Source organism: Triticum aestivum, chromosome 2B (assembly GCF_018294505.1).
Source record: "Triticum aestivum cultivar Chinese Spring chromosome 2B, IWGSC CS RefSeq v2.1, whole genome shotgun sequence".
Lineage (NCBI taxonomy): Eukaryota > Viridiplantae > Streptophyta > Magnoliopsida > Poales > Poaceae > Triticum > Triticum aestivum.
The window spans coordinates 111,544,033-111,564,635 of record NC_057798.1 but is presented as its reverse complement, the minus strand read 5'-3'; the positions used below and the strand labels follow the sequence as shown (position 1 = coordinate 111,564,635).

The 20,603-nt window shown below is 45.2% G+C and overlaps 1 protein-coding gene across 1 annotated transcript; it reads left to right on the top strand.

Moving 5' to 3' along the window:
- The first annotated feature begins 225 nt into the window (after positions 1 to 225).
- On the top strand, positions 226 to 780 carry LOC123039055 (protein SRC2-like). The gene has a single exon (XM_044462363.1). It carries the CDS (start codon positions 226 to 228, stop codon positions 778 to 780), a length of 555 nt encoding a protein of 184 aa, XP_044318298.1.
- The last annotated feature ends 19,823 nt before the right edge of the window (positions 781 to 20,603 follow it).

Below are 20,603 nucleotides of genomic sequence, written 5' to 3'. Positions count from 1 at the left end.
GTTGCGCAGATTCTGTTGAAATTTTCCTTGGCAAGATTCGTGCACATCCACGCATGCATGTAGCCCTCGCGCCAGACTTGGAGCACCCGACGACTCGTCGCTGACCGCGGGTCCTATACATACCCCGCGCGCCATGGCCACCGTCCGTAAGCGCGTACGTCAAAGCTCGCAGCTGCTAGCCGCGTTCTAGTTTCGCTTTCTCCGACAGTGCTGGAGCGGTCAGCAATGGCGCACAGGGTCCTGGAGCTGACGCTCGTCTCGGCGAGCAACCTGCCGAGCGTGAACCTGTTCAGCGGCATGCAGGTGTACGCCGTGGCGTCCGTGTACGGCGACCCTCGCACTCGCCAGCGGACCCTGACCGACCGCGACGGCGAGACGGAGCCAGTGTGGAACCACACGGTCTGGTTCGCCGTTTCGCCCACGGCCGCCGCGGCTGGGCGCGCCTACCTCCACGTGCTCCTCCGCACCGAGTGCTACTTCGGCGGCTCGTTCGGCCTCGACGACCGCGACGTCGGCGAGGTGTTCATCCCCGTCGCCGACCTGCTCGCGGGCGCCTGCGCCACCGGAGGAGGCACCCCGTGGCGCTGCGCGTCGTACCCGGTCCGGAAGGCGCAGAGCAGCAGGCACCATGGCACGCTCAGCATTGCGTACCGCCTAGGCCCCGTGGTGGTGCCGCCGCCTCCCCTCTCGGAACCCTATTGCCAGGCGGTCATCCCGCCGTGCCGGCCGGCGCGGAGGAATTTCACCTGGAACGGTCGCTTCGCGCTGGGGCTCGGCTAGGGGCTGCTCGGCGGAGGCTTCGCGGGCACGGCGGCATATAGATCCGGGTAGGAGGCCGCATCGTCAGAGACTCGGAGGGTTGGCCTTCTATAATATTCACATAATTCAGCAGGAACCAGGATACATTACTAGCATGAATAATACGGTAGTATTTTTCTTTAGGGAAATGCATGAATAAAACTGTACCATCAGATTTGACGGACATGCATATGGTGTTTTCTGTTAAAATTGCGCTCGAGTTTACTCGATCTGTGTGCCTCCGCGGTGTGCATCGCTTATGATTCATGAAGTAAATTGCACAAAACCACCATAATGAGGTCTAGGTAGCAGAAATTATGCCTTACATTTTCTTGGCAGAAAATACCATATCTACCGTAAACATTTTGCAAATAACACTTATCAACGGATAAGCCTCGATTGAGCATGTTGATGAACTGGCGATGTTCCGTGGATTCCGCTTCACAACGGAGAACAATGGGCATGTGATCTGAACATGAGCTTACAAGATGTGTGACAGTCGCGTCGGAGAAGAGGTTTAGGGCCGCAAATAAAATTGCGCTGGAGTTTATTCCTCTGTGTGCCTCCGTTGTTGGTTTTTGAAAGCCGGAACAAATTCACCAGGAGCCGATGTGCGTATGTGCAAAGCTAATAAGCACAGTAGCAGGCAGCTTGATTGATCTACAGGAGTAATACGTGTCGTACCCCAAGTTTGTCTACGAAGAGCTAATCTAATTTAATTGTAATTTTTCTTTTAGAATAGAATTCTTGTGTGGAATACTAATGCATAGGGTCTCGTTGCTAAGTGCTACAAGATCTAATACGTGAACCTGGCTTGCTAACTAGTTCTAATCGATCTCGGCGGAAACTAACTTAAACTTAGCAAACCAAAAATACTGATCGGGCCTCACTATAGCTTTTGAGCATGGCGGCCCTAAATGGAACTTATATACAATTATACGCTAATAGTCGTTTGTAGTTCGTTGTAGCCTTGCTATAGCTAACTTAGAGTATTGTCGCTATTTGACATAGCCCGTTGTGTAAAACACTTTTTGTTGATTGCCAAAGGGGGTGCCACCATCACCATCAAATCGGCCGAACTCCGGTCGAAACCGAGGCCGCCGTACGCCACCGCCAAATCCACCTCCTTCCGTCGTCGCCGCAGCGCTGCATCTACCCGGTCTGTCGCTACCAGCCGCACTACTCCGCCGCTGAATCCATTGAACCGGTCACTGTCCCCACACCCTGCCTCGAGACCCACCTCATTCGGTCATTACAACGTCGCACATGAACCAAATCGTCTGTCGTCAACCTCTATTCCACCGCCACCGCATTCACCTCTGTGGATGAATCCATCAAAATCATTGTCGTGGCCGCACGCCGCCACCAGATCCGCCACGTCACCGCACCCCATCACCATGGACGTACCCCGTAGCCACCGCCATGCCACCGAAATGCCTGAAGAGCAAGGCCGGCTTCAAAGGGCTTCATCCACATAGCTCTCGCCGCTTTGGGGTGGAGTTCCAGTGCAACATCCATCAGAACTGGCTCAGCACATTCGAGAAGATGGAGATCACCGCGCATGCCAATGACGTTGCCGCTTGGAGGCTCTGATGGCCATGTTCGGAGCTCAACTTCATGGAGATTGAAACCCAGGAGGATGCGAAGTTCTTCGGTCCGCCGGTGGTCATCGAATCCCGCACGACGAAGAGGGCGAACAACATTGTCCTCGAGTAACAGACACCCAAGAGAGCAATGCAGAGGCTATTGTTAGGTTCACGAGAGAGAATCCACAGTATGCAGTGGCGGAGCCAGGATTTGGATATAGGGGGGGGCCAAGCCAAGTTGACAAAAAATTTGTCTAGTGCAAAAGAAAAAAAATGTAACTTTCAACGAAGATTATCATGCATCGCCGAAGCAACTTGTAGGCGATTTTCCTTCGAATATCATGACAAAGTGTCAAAATTAGCATCATAAATCACGCAATCAAAGAACTAAAATTTGATTACAATTTTGATAATAAAAATTCACAATCGAGAGAAATTGGTAATATTAAATTATATTAGACATTGAAAAATTGCAGGTATCTGAAAGTATTGCATAGGAGTAGTAATTAACATGCTAGCTCCACCCATCGCGCGCACATGGAGTACTGCTAGTTTAATGTGATTTTAACAATCCATGTATGCAACGCCACTCTAATGACTAAGCGAGCAGATCATACGACGCCCTGCCAATGCAAAACAAGCGGTAACAAAAGGCCTTCCTCAACAAATAAATAGGCGGATTAGTAGATGGTAGACAGTGGTGGGTAGTGCTAATCTTGAACCTTCAACCTTGGATAGTTGGGTGGAGTCTTGAGAATTCACGATTGCAGTGCAGAATTCGTCGCGGTGCTGGCGTCTCTAATCTGGATCAGATCGGTAGAAACCGGAGAGGGAAAGAGGCAGACAATGTATGACCTGAGAGCGAGGAGGCCTTACATGGGTTTTTGTATGGGCCTTTTCTATTTTGCAGACTTAACGATTCAGGCAAGAGGCCCATGTTTGAGTTAGGGGGGGCCAATCACGTAATGCATCGCTATTTTCTCAAAAGAAAAAAAATGCAATGCAGTCGCTAATCACAGGTTCTGCTCGATCGTTAGTGGGGGCCAGGCGCATGCTCGCCCCCCTTGCTTCCGCCACCGGCAGTATTTTTTTTGCGGGGAAATGAGGGCTCTTTTATTCCATCAAGTGGGCTGCGGCACTATCAGCCATAAGGCTGGTTACCAGCAACCCGGGGGGGAGTTCAGCCAACACTCCGACACCTCTAGTATGCATGCATGTCTAGCACATAGATGGGCCGGGACATTGGCGTGTCTCTTTACATGACGAATAGAGAAAACAGAAAAATTTGTAGCTAAACCCTCAATATCAAGCAACACCGGCGCTATTAGCGAGCGCGAAGTACGGCGCGAGTTCCAAAGTTGAACAACCTCCGAGCTGTCGGTTTCCATCTCGACTCGCACATAGCCCCGAAGCTGGGCAAAGATTACTCCCTCCCGGAGAGCTAGCGCCTCCGCCACCAGTGGATCAGTAACACCCTGGAGTGGCTTGCCCCAGGCATCGAGGAATGAATCAGAAGTTCTGGCAACGCCTCCCAGCCCGCATACACTGGCCTCCACTGACAGGCCTGCATCTGTATTAATCTTGATAAAATCGTTCTCAGGTGGCCGCCATCCATGACCTGGTAGGATCTTTGCATGCTGGTCCGGTAACTCCAGCAATGCCAAACCCTCCCTGATCTTCTTCAGCGAAACCATAGGATTCAAGCTCGCCCTGTCATGAGTTATATTGTTTCTTGAGGTCCAGCATGACAGTGATGATTTTTACTTGATCCCTCTCATCGAATCTGGGGTCACATAAAATGTCCCTAGACCATGTTACTGTATGGAGTTACGGGAGTTTGATATGCAGCCACTCCCTCGCCTCCCGCCAAAAATTTGTAGCATGTGTGCACTTCACTAGTGCATGATACAGATCCTCGTCTGCAGCAAGACAGACTTTGCATCGAGCCAACGTTGTTATGTGTCTGTGCTTGAGGGAGCTTTCAGTAGGCAAAATCCCTCTCAACACTCGCCATCAAAACACTCGCACCCTTGGCACAACTTTCAGCTTCCAGAGTCTACTCCGCAACTGCTTCTGTTTCTCTGAAGATTCTGTAGTTGTCCCTTCCTGAAGAGCAGCATGCTCGTTCTGAGTCATTAGAGAGCGGTACGCGGATTTAACAGAGTAGTTACCATACTTTTCAGCGGTCCATGCAACCGAGTCAGGTCCACCACTAATCCTCAGGGGGATATTAAGGATGGCCTCTGCTTCAGGAGCAATGAAATGTTCCCTCACCATATCAACTTTCCACATGCCTATGTCCACATCAATGAGTTCAGAAGCTGTTTGTATAGCAGTGTTACCTATGTGAACAGAAGGCTTCCGGGAAATCAGCGCGGGCACCCAGCTATCATGCCAAAAGGACACCGTGGTGCCATCTCCAACTCGTTTGATAAGCCCCGCACCCAGCGCTTTCCTGCCGGCAATGATCGCCCTCCACGTAGTCGAGGCACACTTTGGGATGGTGGCCTCCATGAAACCATTGTTCGGGAAATACTTGCTCTTAAGAACTCGAGCACAAAGGGATTCCGGGTTCGTAATCAAATTCCAGCCATGCTTTCCAAGTAGAGCTAAATTAAACAGCTCCAAGTGACGAAACCCCATCCCTCCAGCAACCTTCGGTTTAGCTAGTGAAGGCCAGTCGATCCAGTGTAAAGATTTTTGATCGACCGAGCTGCTCCACCAGTACCTCGCCATAACCGAGGATAATCCCTTGCAAATCTTCTTTGACAATTTAAAGCAACTCATTGAGTGTGTTGGTATTGCTTGGGCCACGGCCTTAATTCTGACCTCTCTTCGGGCGCATGAGATGAGCCGTTCAGTTCCTCCTTGGAGCTTGCTTCTCGGCCTCTCTCCAAGGTACTCAAAAGTTCCACTGGTTATGCGACCAATGGCAGTTGGGAGACCCAGGTAACGCTCATTGAATGCTTCAACTTGGATACTCAATACAACTTTCATGATATGGCGTACCGGCTCGGGTGTGTTAGGACTGAAGAACACTGGACTTTTTTCCCTGTTTACACACTGACCCGAACAGTCACCATAAATCTGAAGCACCTCATTAAGTCTGAGTGCACTAGACAGCTTAGCATTCATAAAGATTAGACTATCATCTGCAAAAAGTAGATGATTGACCCAAGGTGAACGGTAGCTGACCCGAATACCTCTATCTACAAGGCTCCTACATAGCTTTTCAACAGGGAGGTAAAACCCTCAGCACACAAAAGGAACAGAAACGGTGACGCAGGATCACCTTGACGAAAGCCTCTAGATGGCGTAAAAAATGGCAGAAGTTCTCCATTAACCCGAACAGTGAATCTAACCAAGGTGATACACTTCATAATCAGCCTGACAAACCGGGAGTTGAACCCCAATCTTAACATGATGGCTTCCAAATAGTGCCATTCAACCCTGTCATACGCCTTCATCATGTCTAGTTTCACTGCGCAAACCGTGTTCTTCCCTTTCTTCCTTCTTCTCATTGCATGGACACTTTCATAAGCAACAAGAACATTATCAGTTATGAGGCGTCCGGGAACAAACGCACTCTATTCCTCGCTAATGATCTCGCCCATAAATTCCTTTAACCTGTTAGTAATGCATTTTGATGCAATTTTGTATAACACATGGCATAGGGAGATGGGCCGATACTGAGAAATCCACTGTGGGTATCGTACCTTTGGTATCAAGGTGATATAAGTATCATTCATCCCACACAGTAGCGATCCTCCATTCAGGAAATCCAACACAGCCGGGATGATATCATCTTTCAGAATCGACCAGTGCCTCTGAAAAACCCCCGCTGTAAATCCATCCACACCTGGCGCTTTGGACGGCGCCATTTGGAACAGTGCTATCCTGACCTCCTCAGCCGTAAACGGCAAGTCCAAGCGCTCATTAATTTGTTCAGTCACCTTTGGAGGGACAAAGTTAAGCAGATCATCCATCGGCCTAAAACCCTGTGAAGTATACAGTATTTGGTAGAACCCTTGGACTTCTGCATGGTTCTCTTCCGGAGTTTGACATGTGTACCCATCGGCCCGCTGTAAATACTCGATTTTATTCATATGCTTTCGTTGAGCAGCTTGGGCATGAAAGTACCCTCTATTACGGTCTCCCTCCCTCAAAAAAGGTACTCTGGATCGTTGCCTCATCCAGATATCTTCTTGTCGTAGTGCTTCCCGTAGTTGTTTGACTACAACTTGTTCTTCATCACTCGGACCCCTCCCAACTGAACAGCCACGCAGCGTATCAAGTTTCCGTCGTAGCTTGTGAACTTTCCGGGACAGGCACCCGAATTCCTTTGCACCCCAGACAGCAAGTTTACTTTGCATATCCTGCAAGGCGCTGACAACACCTGCCAAGCCTGTCTGACCTGCTCCGTTTTTCCATATATTTCGAACTAGCTGGTCATAATCTGGGTGGGTTTGCCACACGTCCTCATACCTGAACTGACGCACAATCCGGTGCCGAGGTTCCCTCAAATTGTCACGCCGATCGACCAAAACAAAGCAGTGATCAGACTCTGTCGTACTGATGTTGGGGAACGTAGCAGAAATTCAAAATTTTCTACGCATCACCAAGATCAATCTATGGAGAGACTAGCAACGAGAGAGAGGGGAGTGCATCTTCATACCCTTGAAGATCTCGATGCGGAAGCGTTACAAGAACGCGGTCGGTGGAGTTGTTCACGAAGCGATTCAGATCGCGGCCGAATCCGATCTAGGCACCGAACAACGGTGCCTCCACGCTCAACACACATGCAGCCCGTTGACGTCTCCCATGCCTTGATCCAGCAAACAGATAGGGAGAGGTTGGGGAAGACTCAGTCCAGCAGCAGCACAATGGCGTGGTGGTGATGGAGGAGCGTGGCACTCCAGCAGGGCTTCGCCAAACGCTGCGAGAGACGACGAGTGAGAGGGGTAGGGCTGTGCCAGGAGAGAGGGAAACTCATGTTCTTGGTAGCCCCAAAACCCCCACTATATATAGGGGAAGGGGAGAGGGGGCCGGCCCCCTCTAGATCACATCTAGAGGGGGGGCGTCCAGGAGGGAAGGCTTGCCCCCCAAGCAAGGTGGAGGCGCCCCCCTCCCCTAGGGTTTTCAACCCTAGGCGCCTTGGGCCCTTGGGGAGGGGCGTACCAGCCCACTGAAGGAAAAATGCCCTAGAGGCAATAATAAAGTTATTATTTATTTCCTTATTTCATGATAAATGTTTATTATCCATGCTAGAATTGTATTAACCGTAAACATAATGCATGTGTGAATACATAGACAAACATAGTGTCACTAGTATGCCTCTACTTGACTAGCTCGTGAATCAAAGATGGTTAAGTTTCCTAGCCATGGACAAAAGAGTTGTCATTTGATTAACGGGATCACATCATTAGGAGAATGATGTGATTGACTTGACCCATTCCGTTAGCTTAGCACTTGATCGTTTAGTATGTTGCTACTGCTTTCTTCATGACATATACATGTTCCTGTGACTATGAGATTATGCAACTCCCGTTTACCAGAGGAACACTTTGTGTGCTACCAGACGTCACAACGTAACTAGGTGATTATAAAGGTGCTCTACAGGTGTCTCCAAAGGTACTTGTTCGGTTGGCGTATTTCGAGATTAGTATTTGTCACTCCGATTGTCGGAGAGGTATCTCTGGGCCCTCTCGGTAATGCACATCACTATAAGCCTTGCAAACAATGTGACTAATGAGTTAGTTGCGAGATGATGTATTACGGAACGAGTAAAGAGACTTGCCGGTAACGAGATTGAACTAGGTATTGATATACCGACGATCGAATCTCGGGCAAGTAACATACCGATGACAAAGGGAACAACGTATGTTGTTATGCGGTTTGACCGATAAAGATCTTCGTAGCATATGTGGGAGCCAATATGAGCATCCAGGTTCCGCTATTGGTTATTCACCGGAAACGTGTTTCGGTCATGTCTACATTGTTCTCGAACCCGTAGGGTCCGCACGCTTAAGGTTTCGATGACAGTTATATTATGAGTTTATGAGTTTTGATGTACCGAAGGAGTTCGGAGTCCCAGATGAGATCGGGGACATGACGAGGAGTCTCGAAATGGTTGAGACGTAAAGATCGATATATTGGATGACTATATTCGGAGTTCGGAAAGGTTCCGAGTGATTCGGGTATTTTTCGGAGTACCAGAGAGTTACGGGAATTTGTCGGGGAGTATATGGACCTTATTGGGCTTTAGGGGAAAGAGAGAGGAGAAGTTCGGCGCCCCCCCAAGGCCTAGTCCGAATTGGACTAGGGGGAGGGGCTGCGCCCCCTCCTTCCTTCTCTTCTCTTCCCCCTTTCCTTGACTCCTACTCCTACTACTTGGAAGGGGGGGAATCCTACTCCCGGTGGGAGTAGGACTCCTCCTTGGCGCGCCTCCTCCTGGCCGGCCGCCCCTCCCCCTTGATCCTATATATACGGGGGCAGGGGGCATCTCTAGGCACAACAACACAAGTTGATCTTCGTGATCGTTCCTTAGCCGTGTGCGGTGCCCCCTCCACCATAGTCCACCTCGATAATATCGTAGCGGTGCTTAGGCGAAGCCCTGCGACGGTAGAACATCAAGATCGTCACCACGCCATCGTGCTGACGGAACTCTCCCTCGACACTCGGCTGGATCGGAGTTCGAGGGACGTCATCGAGCTGAACGTGTGCAAGAACTCGGAGGTGCCGTAGTTTCAGTGCTTGATCAGTCGGGCCGTGAAGACGTATGACTACATCAACCGCGTTATTCTAACGTTTCTGCTTTCGGTCTACGAGGGTACATGGACAACACTCTCCCCTCTCGTTGCTATGCATCACCATGATCTTGCATGTGCATAGGAAATTTTGAAATTACTACGTTCCCCAACAGTGGCATCCGAGCCTGGGTTTTATGCATAGATGTTATATGCACGAGTAGAACACAAGTGAGTTGTGGGCGATACAAGTCATACTGCTTACCAGCATGTCATACTTTGGTTCGGCGGTATTGTTGGATGAAGCGGCCCAGACCGACATTACGCGTACGCTTACGCGAGACTGGTTCTACCGACGTGCTTTGCACACAGGTGGCTGGCGGGTGTCAGTTTCTCCAACTTTAGTTGAACCGAGTGTGGCTACGCCCGGTCCTTGCGAAGGTTAAAACAACACCAACTTGACAAACTATCGTTGTGGTTTTGATGCGTAGGTAAGAACGGTTCTTGCTCAGCCCGTAGCAGCCACGTAAAATTTGCAACAACAAAGTAGATGACGTCTAACTTGTTTTTGCAGGGCATGTTGTGATGTGATATGGTCAAGACATGATGCTATATTTTATTGTATGAGATGATCATGTTTAGTAACCGAGTTATCAGCAACTAGCAGGAGCCATATGGTTGTCGCTTTATTGTATGAAATGCAAGCGCCCTGTAATTGCTTTACTTTATCACTAAGCGGTAGCGATAGTTGTAGAAGAAATAGATGGCGAAACGACAACAATGCTACAATGGAGATCAAGGTGTCGCGCCGGTGACGACGGTGATCACGACGGTGCTTCGGAGATGGAGATCACAAGCACAAGATGATGATGGCCATATCATATCACTTATATTTATTGCATGTGATGTTTATCCTTTATGCATCTTATCTTGCTTTGATTGACGGTAGCATTTTAAGGTGATCTCTCACTAATTATCAAGAAGTGTTCTCCCTGAGTATGCACCGTTGCGAAAGTTCTTCGTGCTGAGACACCACGTGATGATCGGGTGTGATAGGCTCTACGTTCGAATACAACGGGTGCAAAACAGTTGCACACGCGGAATACTCCGGTTAAACTTGACGAGCCTAGCATATACAGATATGGCCTCGGAACATGGAGACCGAAAGGTCGAACGTGAATCATATAGTAGATATGATCAACATAGTGATGTTCACCATTAAAAACTACTCCATCTCACATGATGATCGGACATGGTTTAGTTGATTTGGATCACGTGATCACTTAGATGACTAGAGAGATGTCTGTCTAAGTGGGAGTTCTTAAGTAATATGATTAATTGAACTTTAATTTATCATTAACTTAGTCCTATTAGTATTTTGCAAATTATGTTGTAGATCAATAGCTTGCGTTGTTGCTTCCCTATGTTTTTTCTTCCCTATGTTTTTATATGTGTTCCTAGAGAAAACTAAGTTGAAAAATGTTAGTAGCAATGATGCGGACTTGGTCCGTGATCTGAGGTTTATCCTCATTGCTGCACAGAAGAATTATGTCCTTGATGCACCGCTAGGTGACAAACCTATTACAGGAGCAAATATAGATGTTATGAACGTTTGGCTAGCTCAATGTGATGACTACTTGATAGTTTAGTGCACCATGCTTAACAGCTTAGAATCGGGACTTCAAAGACGTTTTGAACGTCATGGACCATATGAGATGGTCCAGGAGTTGAAGTTAATATTTCAAGCAAATACCCGAGTTGAGAGATATGAAGTCTCCAACAAGTTCTATAGCTAAAAAGATGGAGGAGAATTGCTCAACTAGTGAGCAAGTGCTTAGATTGTCTGAGTACTAACAATCGCTTGAATCAAGTGGGAGTCAATCTTCCAGATAAGATAGTGATTGGCAGAGTTCTCTAGTCACCATCACCAAGTTACTAGAAATTCGTGATGGACTATAATGCAAGGGATGACGAAAATGATTCCCGAGCTCTTCGTTATGTTGTAATCGACGAAGGTAGAAATCAAGAAATAGCATCAAGTGTTGATGGTTGACAAGATCACTAGTTTCAAGAAAAGGGCAAAGGGAAAGAAAGGGAACTTCAAGTAGAATGGCAAGAAAGTTGTCACTCCTGCGAAGAAGCCCAAAGCTGGACCAAAGCCTGAAACTGAGTGCTTATACTGCAAAGGAAATGGTCACTGGAAGCGGAAATGCCCTGAATAGTTGGTGGATAAGAAGGATGGCAAAGTGAACAAGGGTATATTTGATATACAGGTTATTGATGTGTATCTTACTTGTGTTTATAGTAGCCCCTGAGTATTTGATACTTGTTCGGTTGCTAAAAATTAGTAACTCGAAACATGAGTTACAGAATAAACAGAAACTAGTTGAGGGTGAAGTGACGATGAGTGTTGGAAGTAGTTCCAAGATTGATATGATCAGCATCGCACACTCCCTATACTTTCGGGATTAGTGTTGAACCTAAATAAATGTTATTTGGCGTTTGCGTTGAGAATGAATATGATTTGATCATGTTTATTGCAATATGGTTATTCATTTAAAATCAGAGAATAATTGTTGTTCTGTTTACATGAATAAAACCTTCGATGGTCATACACCCAATGAAAATAGTTTGTTGGATCTCGATCGTAGTGATACACATATTCATAATATTGATGCCAAAAGATGCAAAGTTGATAATGATAGCGCAACTTATTTGTGGCACTGCCGTTTGGGTCATATCGGTGTAAACCGCATGAAGAAACTCCATAAAGATGGATTTTCGGAATCACTTGGTTATGAATCATTTGATGCTTGCGAACCGTGCCTTTTGGGCAAGATGACTAAAAACTCCGTTCTCCGGAACAATGGAACGAGCTAGTGACTTCATGGAAATAATACATACCGATGTATACGGTCCAATGAGTGTTGATGCTCGTGGCGGGTATCGTTATTTTCTGACCTTCACAAGATGAATTGAGCAGATATGAGTATATCTACTTGATGAAACATAAGTCTGAAATAGTTGAAAGGTTCAAAGAATTTCAGAGTGAAGTGGAAAAATCATCGTAACAAGAAAATAAAGTTTCTGCGATCTGATCGCGGAGACGAATATTTGAGTTACGAGTTTGGCCTTCATATAAAACAATGTGGAATAGTTTCACAGCTCATGCCACATGGAACACCACAGCGTTATGGTGTGTCCGAACGTCGTAACCGCACTTTATTGGATATGGTGCGATCTATGATGTCTTTTATCAATTTACCACTATCGTTATGGGGTTATGCATTAGAGACAGCTGCATTCACTTTAAATAGGGCACCATCAAAATCCGTTGAGACGACGCCTTATGAACTGTGGTTTGGCAAGAAATCAAAGTTTTCGTTTCTTAAAGTTTGGGATTGCGATACTTATGTGAAAAAGTTTCAACCTGATAAGCTCGAACCCAAATCGGAGAAGTGCGTCTTCATAGAATACCCAAAGGAAACTATTGGGTACACCTTCTATCACAGATCCGAAAGCAAGATATTTGTTGCTAAGATGGATCCTTTCTAGAGAAGAAGTTTCTCTCGAAAGAAGTGAGCGGGAGGAAAGTAGAACTTGATGAGGTAACTGCACCTGCTCCCTTATTGGAAAGTAGTTCATCACAGAAATCAGTTCCAGTGATTCCTACACCAATTAGTGAGGAAGTTAATGATGATGATCATAAACTTCAGATCAAGTTGCTACCGAACCTCGTAGGTCTTCCAGAGTAAGATCCGCACCAGAGTGGTACAGTAATTCTGTTCTGGAAGTCGTGTTACTAGACCATGATGAACCTACGAACTACGAGGAAGCGATGATGAGCCCAGATTCGGCGAAATGGCTGGAGGCCATGAAATCTGAGATGGGATCCATGTATGAAAACAAAGTGTGGACTTTGATTAACTTGCCCGATGATCGGCAAGCCATAGAAAATAAATGGATGTTCAAGAGGAAGACGGACACTGATAGTAGTGTTACTATCTACAAAGCTCGACTTGTTGTAAAAGTTTTTCGAAAATTTCAAGGTGTTGAATACAATGAGATTTTCTCACTCGTATCGATGCTTAAGTCTGTCCGAATCACGTTAGCAATTGCCACATTTTATGAAATCTGACAAATGGATGTCAAAACTGCATTTCTTAAATGGATATTTCTGAAAGAAGTGTTGTATATGATACAACCAAAAGGTTTGTCAATGCTAAAGGTGCTAACAAAATGTGCAAAGCTCCAGCGATCCATCAATGGACTGGTGCGAGTATCTTGAAGTTGGAATATACGCTTTGATGAGTTGATCAAAGCATATGGTTTTATATAGACTTTTGGAAAGGCCTGTATTTACAAGAAAGTGAGTGGGAGCACTACAACCTTTCTGATAAGTATATGTGAATGACATATTATTGATCGGAAATGATGTAGAATTTTTCTGGAAAGCATAAAGGAGTATTTGAAAGGAGTTTTTCAAAGCAAGACCTTGGTGAAGCTGCTTACACATTGAGCATCAAGATCTATATAGATAGATCAAGACGCTTGATAAGATTTTTCAATGAGTACATACCTTGATAAGATTTTGAAGTAGTTCAAAATGGAACAGTGAAAGAAGGAGTTCTTGCCTGTGTTGCAAGGTGTGAAGTTGAGTAAGACTCAAAACCTGACCATGGCAGAAAATAGAAAGAAAATGAAAAGTCATTCCCTATGCCTCAATCATAGGTTCTATAAAGTATGCTATGCTGTGTACCAGACCTATTGTATACCTTTCTCTGAGTTTGACAAAGGAATACAATTTTGATCTAATAGTAGATTACTGGACATCGGTCAAGAATATCCTTAGTGAGGACTAAGGAGATGTTTCTCGATTATGGAGGTGATAAAAGAGTTCGTCGTAAAAGTTACATCGGTGCAAACTTTTACACTGATCCAGATGACTCTAAGTCTCAATCTGGATACATATTGAAAGTGGGAGCAATTAGCTAGAGTAGCTCCGTGCAGAGTATTGAAGACATAGAATATTTGCAAAATACATACGGCTCTGTATGTGACAGACCTGTTGACTAAACTTCTCTCACGAGCAAAACATGATCATACCTTAGTACTCTTTGGGTGTTAATCACATAGCGATGTGAACTAGATTATTGACTCTAGTAAACCCTTTGGGTGTTGATCTCATGACGATGTGAACTATGGGTATTAATCACATACAGATGTGAATATTTGTGTTAAATCACATAGTGATGTAAACTAGATTATTGACTCTAGTGCAAGTGGGAGACTGAAGGAAATATGCCCTAGAGGCAATAATAAAGTTATTATTTATTTCCTTATTTCATGATAAATGTTTATTATTCATGCTAGAATTGTATTAACCAAAAACATAATACATGTGTGAATACATAGACAAACATAGTGTCACTAGTATGCCTCTACTTGACTAGCTCGTGAATCAAAGATGGTTAAGTTTCCTAGCCATGGACAAAAGAGTTGTCATTTGATTAACGGGATCACATCATTAGGAGAATGATGTGATTGACTTGACCCATTCCGTTAGCTTAGAACTTGATTGTTTAGTATGTTGCTACTGCTTTCTTCATGACATAATAATGTTCCTGTGACTATGAGATTATGCAACTCCTGTTTACCAAAGGAACACTTTGTGTGCTACCAAATGTCACAACGTAACTGGGTGATTATAAAGGTGCTCTACAGGTGTCTCCGAAGGTACTTGTTGGGTTGGCATATTTCGAGATTAGGATTTATCACTCGGATTGTCGGAGAGGTATCTCTGGGCCCTCTCGGTAATGCACATCACTATAAGCCTTGCAAGCAATGTGACTAATGAGTTAGTTGCGAGATGATGTATTACGGAACGAGTAAAGAGACTTGCCGGTAACGAGATTGAACTAGGTATTGAGATACCGACGATCGAATCTCGGGCAAGTAACATACCGATGACAAAGGGAACAACGTATGTTGTTATGCGGTTTGACCGATAAAGATCTTCGTAGAATATGTGGGAGCCAATATGAGCATCCAGGTTCTGCTATTGGTTATTCACCGGAAACGTGTTTCGGTCATGTCTACCTTGTTCTCGAACCCATAGCATTCGCAGGCTTAAGGTTTCGATGATAGTTATATTATGAGTTTATGAGTTTTGATGTACCGAAGGAGTTCGGAGTCCCATATGAGATCGGGGACATGAAGAGGAGTCTCGAAATGGTCGAGACGTAAAGATCGATATATTGAACGACTATATTCGGAGTTCGGAAAGGTTCCGAGTGATTCGAGTATTTTTCGGAGTACCGGAGAGTTACGGGAATTCGCCGGGGAGTATATGGGCCTTATTGGGCTTTAGGGGAAAGAGAGAGGAGAAGCTGGGCGCCCCCACAAGGCCTAGTCCGAATTGGACTAGGGGGAGGGGCTACGCCCCCTCCTTCCTTCTCTTCTCTTCCCCCTTTCCTTGACTCCTACTCCTACTACTTAGAAGGGGGGGGGGGAATCCTACTCCCGGTGGGAGTAGGACTCCTCCTTGGCGCGCCTCCTCCTGTCCGGCCGCCCCCTCCCCCTTGATCCTTTATATACGGGGGCAGGGGGCACCTCTAGGCACAACAACACAAGTTGATCTTCGTGATCGTTCCTTAGCTATGTGCGGTGCCCCCCTCCACCATAGTCCACCTCGATAATATCGTAGTGGTGCTTAGGAGAAGCCCTGCGACGGTAGAACATCAAGATCGCCACCACGCCGTCGTGCTGACGGAACTCTCCTTCGACACTCGGCTGGATCGGAGTTCGAGAGACGTCCTCGAGCTGAACGTGTGCAAGAACTCGGAGGTGCCGTAGTTTCGGTGCTTGATCGGTCGGGCCGTGAAGACGTACGACTACCTCAACCGCGTTGTTCTAACGCTTTTGCTTTCGGTCTACGAGGGTACGTGGACAACACTCTCCCCTCTCGTTGCTATGCATCACCATGATCTTGCGTGTGCGTAGGAAATTTTGAAATTACTAAGTTCCCCAACACCCACTTGGGGCTGGTTCCCTCCCATATTCAGCCCATCAAGTCCCCCGGGGCAGGTGGCCCCACCCGGTGGACCTTCGGACACCTTTCGGTGGTCCCGGTACAATACCGATAACCCCCGAAACTATTCCGGTGACTGAAACTGGACTTCCCATATATAAATCTTTACCTCTGGACCATTCAAGAACTCCTCGTGACGTCCGGGATCTCATCTGGGACTCCGAACAACATTCGGTAACCACATACAAACTTCCTTTATAACCCTAGCATCATTGAACCTTAATTGTGTAGACCCTACGGGTTCAGGAATCATGCAGACATGACCGAGACACCTCTCCGGCCAATAACCAACAGAGGGATCTGGATACCCATGTTGGATCCCACATGTTCCACGATGATCTCATCGGATGAACCATGATGCCAAGGATTCAAGCAATCACCGTATGAAATTCCCTTTGTCAATCGGTACGTTACTTGCCCGAGATTCGATCGTCGGTATCCCAATACCTCGTTCAATCTCGTTACCGGCAAGTCACTTTACTCGTTTCGTAATGCATGATCCCGTGACTAACTACTTAGTCACATTGAGCTCATTATGATGATGCATTACCGAGTGGGCCCAGAGATACCTCTCCGTCATACGGAGTGAAAAATCCCAGTCTCTATTCGTGCCAACCCAACAGACACTTTCGGAGATACCTGTAGTGCACCTTTATAGCCACCCAGTTACGTTGTGACGTTTGGTACACGCAAAGCACTCCTACGGTATCAGGGAGTTACGCAATCTCATGGTCTAAGGAAATGATACTTGACATTTGAAAAACTTTAGCAAACGAACTACACGATCTTGTGCTATGCTTAAGATTGGGTCTTGTCCATCACATCATTCTCCTAATGATGTGATCTCATTATCAATGACATCCAATGTCCATGGTCAGGAAACCATGACCATCTGTTGATCAACGAGCTAGTCAACTAGAGGCTCACTAGGGACATGTTGTGGTCTATGTATTCACACATGTATTGCGGTTTCCGGTCAATACAATTATAGCATGAACCATAGACAATTATCATGAACATGGAAATATAATAATAACCATTTTATTATTGCCTCTAGGGCATATTTCCAATAGTCTCCCACTTGCACTAGAGTCAATAATCTAGTTCACATCACTATGTGATTGTAATGAATCCAACACCCATGGGGTTTGATCATATCTCGCTTGTGAGAGAGGTTATTAGTCGACGGGTCTGAACCTTTCAGATCCGTATGTGCTTTACAAATCTCTATGTCATCTCCTAGATGCAGCTACCACACTCTATTTGGAGCTATTCCAAATAACTGTTCTACTATACAAATCCGGTATACTACTCAGAGTCATCCGGATTAGTGTCAAAGTTTGCATCGGCGTAACCCTTTACGACAAACTCTTTTACCACCTCCATTATCGAGAAAATTCCTTAGTCCACTAGTTACTAAGGATAACCTTGACCGTTGTGCTGTGATCCAATCCTTGATCACACTTGTACCCCTTGACTGACTCATGGCAAGGCACACTTCAGATGCGGTACACAACATAGCATACTGTAGAGCCTACGTCTAAAGCATAGGGGACGACCTTCGTCCTTTCTCTCTTTTGTGCCGTCGTCAGGTCGTGAGTCTTACTCAATACGCATACCTTATAACACAACCAAGAACTTCTTCTTTGCTGATCTATTTTGAACTCTTTCAAAATCTTGTCACGGTATGTATTCATTTGAAAGTATTATTAAGCGTTTTTGATCTATCCTTATAGATCTTGACGCTCAATGTTCAAGTAGCTTAATCCAAGTTTTCCATTGAAAAACACTTTTCAAATAACCCTATATGCTTTCTACATCATTTCTGATCAACAATATGTCAACAACATATACTCATCAGAAATTCTATAGTGCTCCCACTCACTTCTTTCGAAATACAAGTTTCTCATAAACATTGTATAAACCCAAAATCTTTGATCATCTCATCAAAGCGTATATTCCAACTCCGAGATGCTTACTCCAGTCCTTAGAAGGATTGCTGGAGCTTTTCATACTTGTTAGCATCTTTCAGGATTGACAAAAACTTCTGGTTGTATCACATACAACCTTTCCTCAAGAATATCGTCGAGGAAACAATATTTTGATATCCTATCTGCAAGATTTCATAAATTATGCAGTGATTGCTAATATAATTCCAACAGACTCTTAGCATCGCTACGAGTGAGAAAGTATCATCGTAGTCAACTCCTTGAACTTGTCGGAAAACATCTTAACGACAAGTCGAGCTTTCTTAATGGTGATACTTACCATCATTGTCCGTCTTCCTTTTAAAATCCATCTGTACCCAACAGCCTTACGACCATCAAGTAGTTCTTCCAAAGTCTACACTTTGTTTTCATACATGGATCCTCTCTCGGATTTTATGGCCTCGAGCCATTTTTCGGAATCCGGGCCCACCATTGCTTCTCCATAGCCCGCAAGTTCATTGTTATCTAGCAACATGACCTCCAAGACAGGATTGACGTACCACTCTGAAGCAGTACGTGTCCTTGTCGTCCTACGAGATTTGGTAGTGACTTGATCGAAAGTTTCATGATCACTATTATCAACTTCCACTTCAATTGGTGTAGGTGCCACAGGAACAACTTCCTATGCCCTGCTACACACTGGTTGAAGTGATGGTTCAATAACCTCATCAAGTCTCCACCATCCTCCCACTCAATTCTTTCGAGAGAAACTTTTCCTCGAGAAAGGACCCGTTTAAGAAACAATCACTTTTGCTTCTGGATCTGAAATAGGAGGTATACCCAACTGTTTTGGGTGACCTATGAAGATGCATTTATTCGTTTTGGGTTCGAGCTTACTAGGATGAAACTTTTTTCACATAAGCATCGCACCCCAAACTTTTAAGAAACGACAGCTTAGGTTTCTCTAAACCATAGTTCACACAGTGTCATCTCAACGGAATTATGTGGTGCCCTATTAAAGTGAATGCGGTTGTCTCTAATGCCTAATCCATAAACGATAGTGGTAATTCGATAAGAGACATCATGGTATGCTCCATATCCAATAGGGTGCATCTATGATGTTCGGACACAGCATCACACTATGGTGTTCTAGGCGGTATTAGTTGTGAATCAATTTCCACAATGTCTTAATTGTGTACCAAACACGTAACTCAGATATTCATCTCTATGATCATATCATAGACATTTTATCCTCTTGTCACGACAATTTTCAACTTCACTCTGAAATTACTTGAACCTTTCAATAATTCAGACTTGTGTTTCATCAAGTAAATATACTCAACATCTACTCAAATCATCTGTGAAGTAAGAACATAACGATATCCACCGCGTGCCTCAACACTCATTGGACTGCACACATCAAAATGTATTACTTCCAACAAGTTGCTTTCTTGTTCCATCTTACTGAAAATGAGGCTTTTCAGTCATCTTGCCCATGTGGTATGATTTGCATGTCTCAAGTGATTTAGAATCAAGTGAGTCCAAACGATCCATCTGCATGGAGTTTCTTCATGCACACATACCAATAGACATGGTCCGCATGTCTCAAACTTTTCAAAAACGAGTGAGTCCAAAGATCCATCAACATGGAGCTTCTTCATGCGTTTTATACCAATAGGACTCAAATGGCAGTGCCACAAGTAGGTGGTACTATCATTACTATCTTATATCTTTTGGCATGAACATGTGTATCACTACGATCGAGATTCAATAAACCATTCATTTTAGGTGCAAGACCATTGAAGGTATTATTCAAATAAACAGAGTAACCATTATTCTCCTTAAATGAATAACCGTATTGCGATAGACATAATCCAATCATGTCTATGCTCAACGCAAACACTAAATAACAATTATTTAGATTTAACACCGATCCCGATGGTAGAGGGAGCGTGCGATGTTTGATCACATCAACCTTGGAAATACTTCCAACACATATTGTCACCTCGCCTTTAGCTAGTCTCCGTTTATTCTGTAGCCTTTTATTTCAAGTTACTAACACTTAGCAACTGAACCAGTATCTATTACCATGGTGCTACTAGGAGTACTAATAAAGTACACATCAATATAATGTATATCCAATATACTTCTGTCGACCTTGCCTGCCTTCTTATCTACCAAGTATCTAGGGTAATTCTGCTCCAGTGACCGTTCCCCTTATTACAGAAGCACTTAGTCTCGGGTTTGGGTTTAACCTTGGGTTTCTTCACTAGAGCAGCAACATTTTTGCCGTTTCATGAAGTATCCCTTCTTGCCCTTGCCCTTCTTGAAACTAGTGGTTTCACTAACCATCAACAATTGACGCTCCTTCTTGATTTCTACCTTCACGGTGTAAAACATCACGAATAGCTCAAGGATCATCATATCTATCCCTGACATGTTATAGTTCATCACG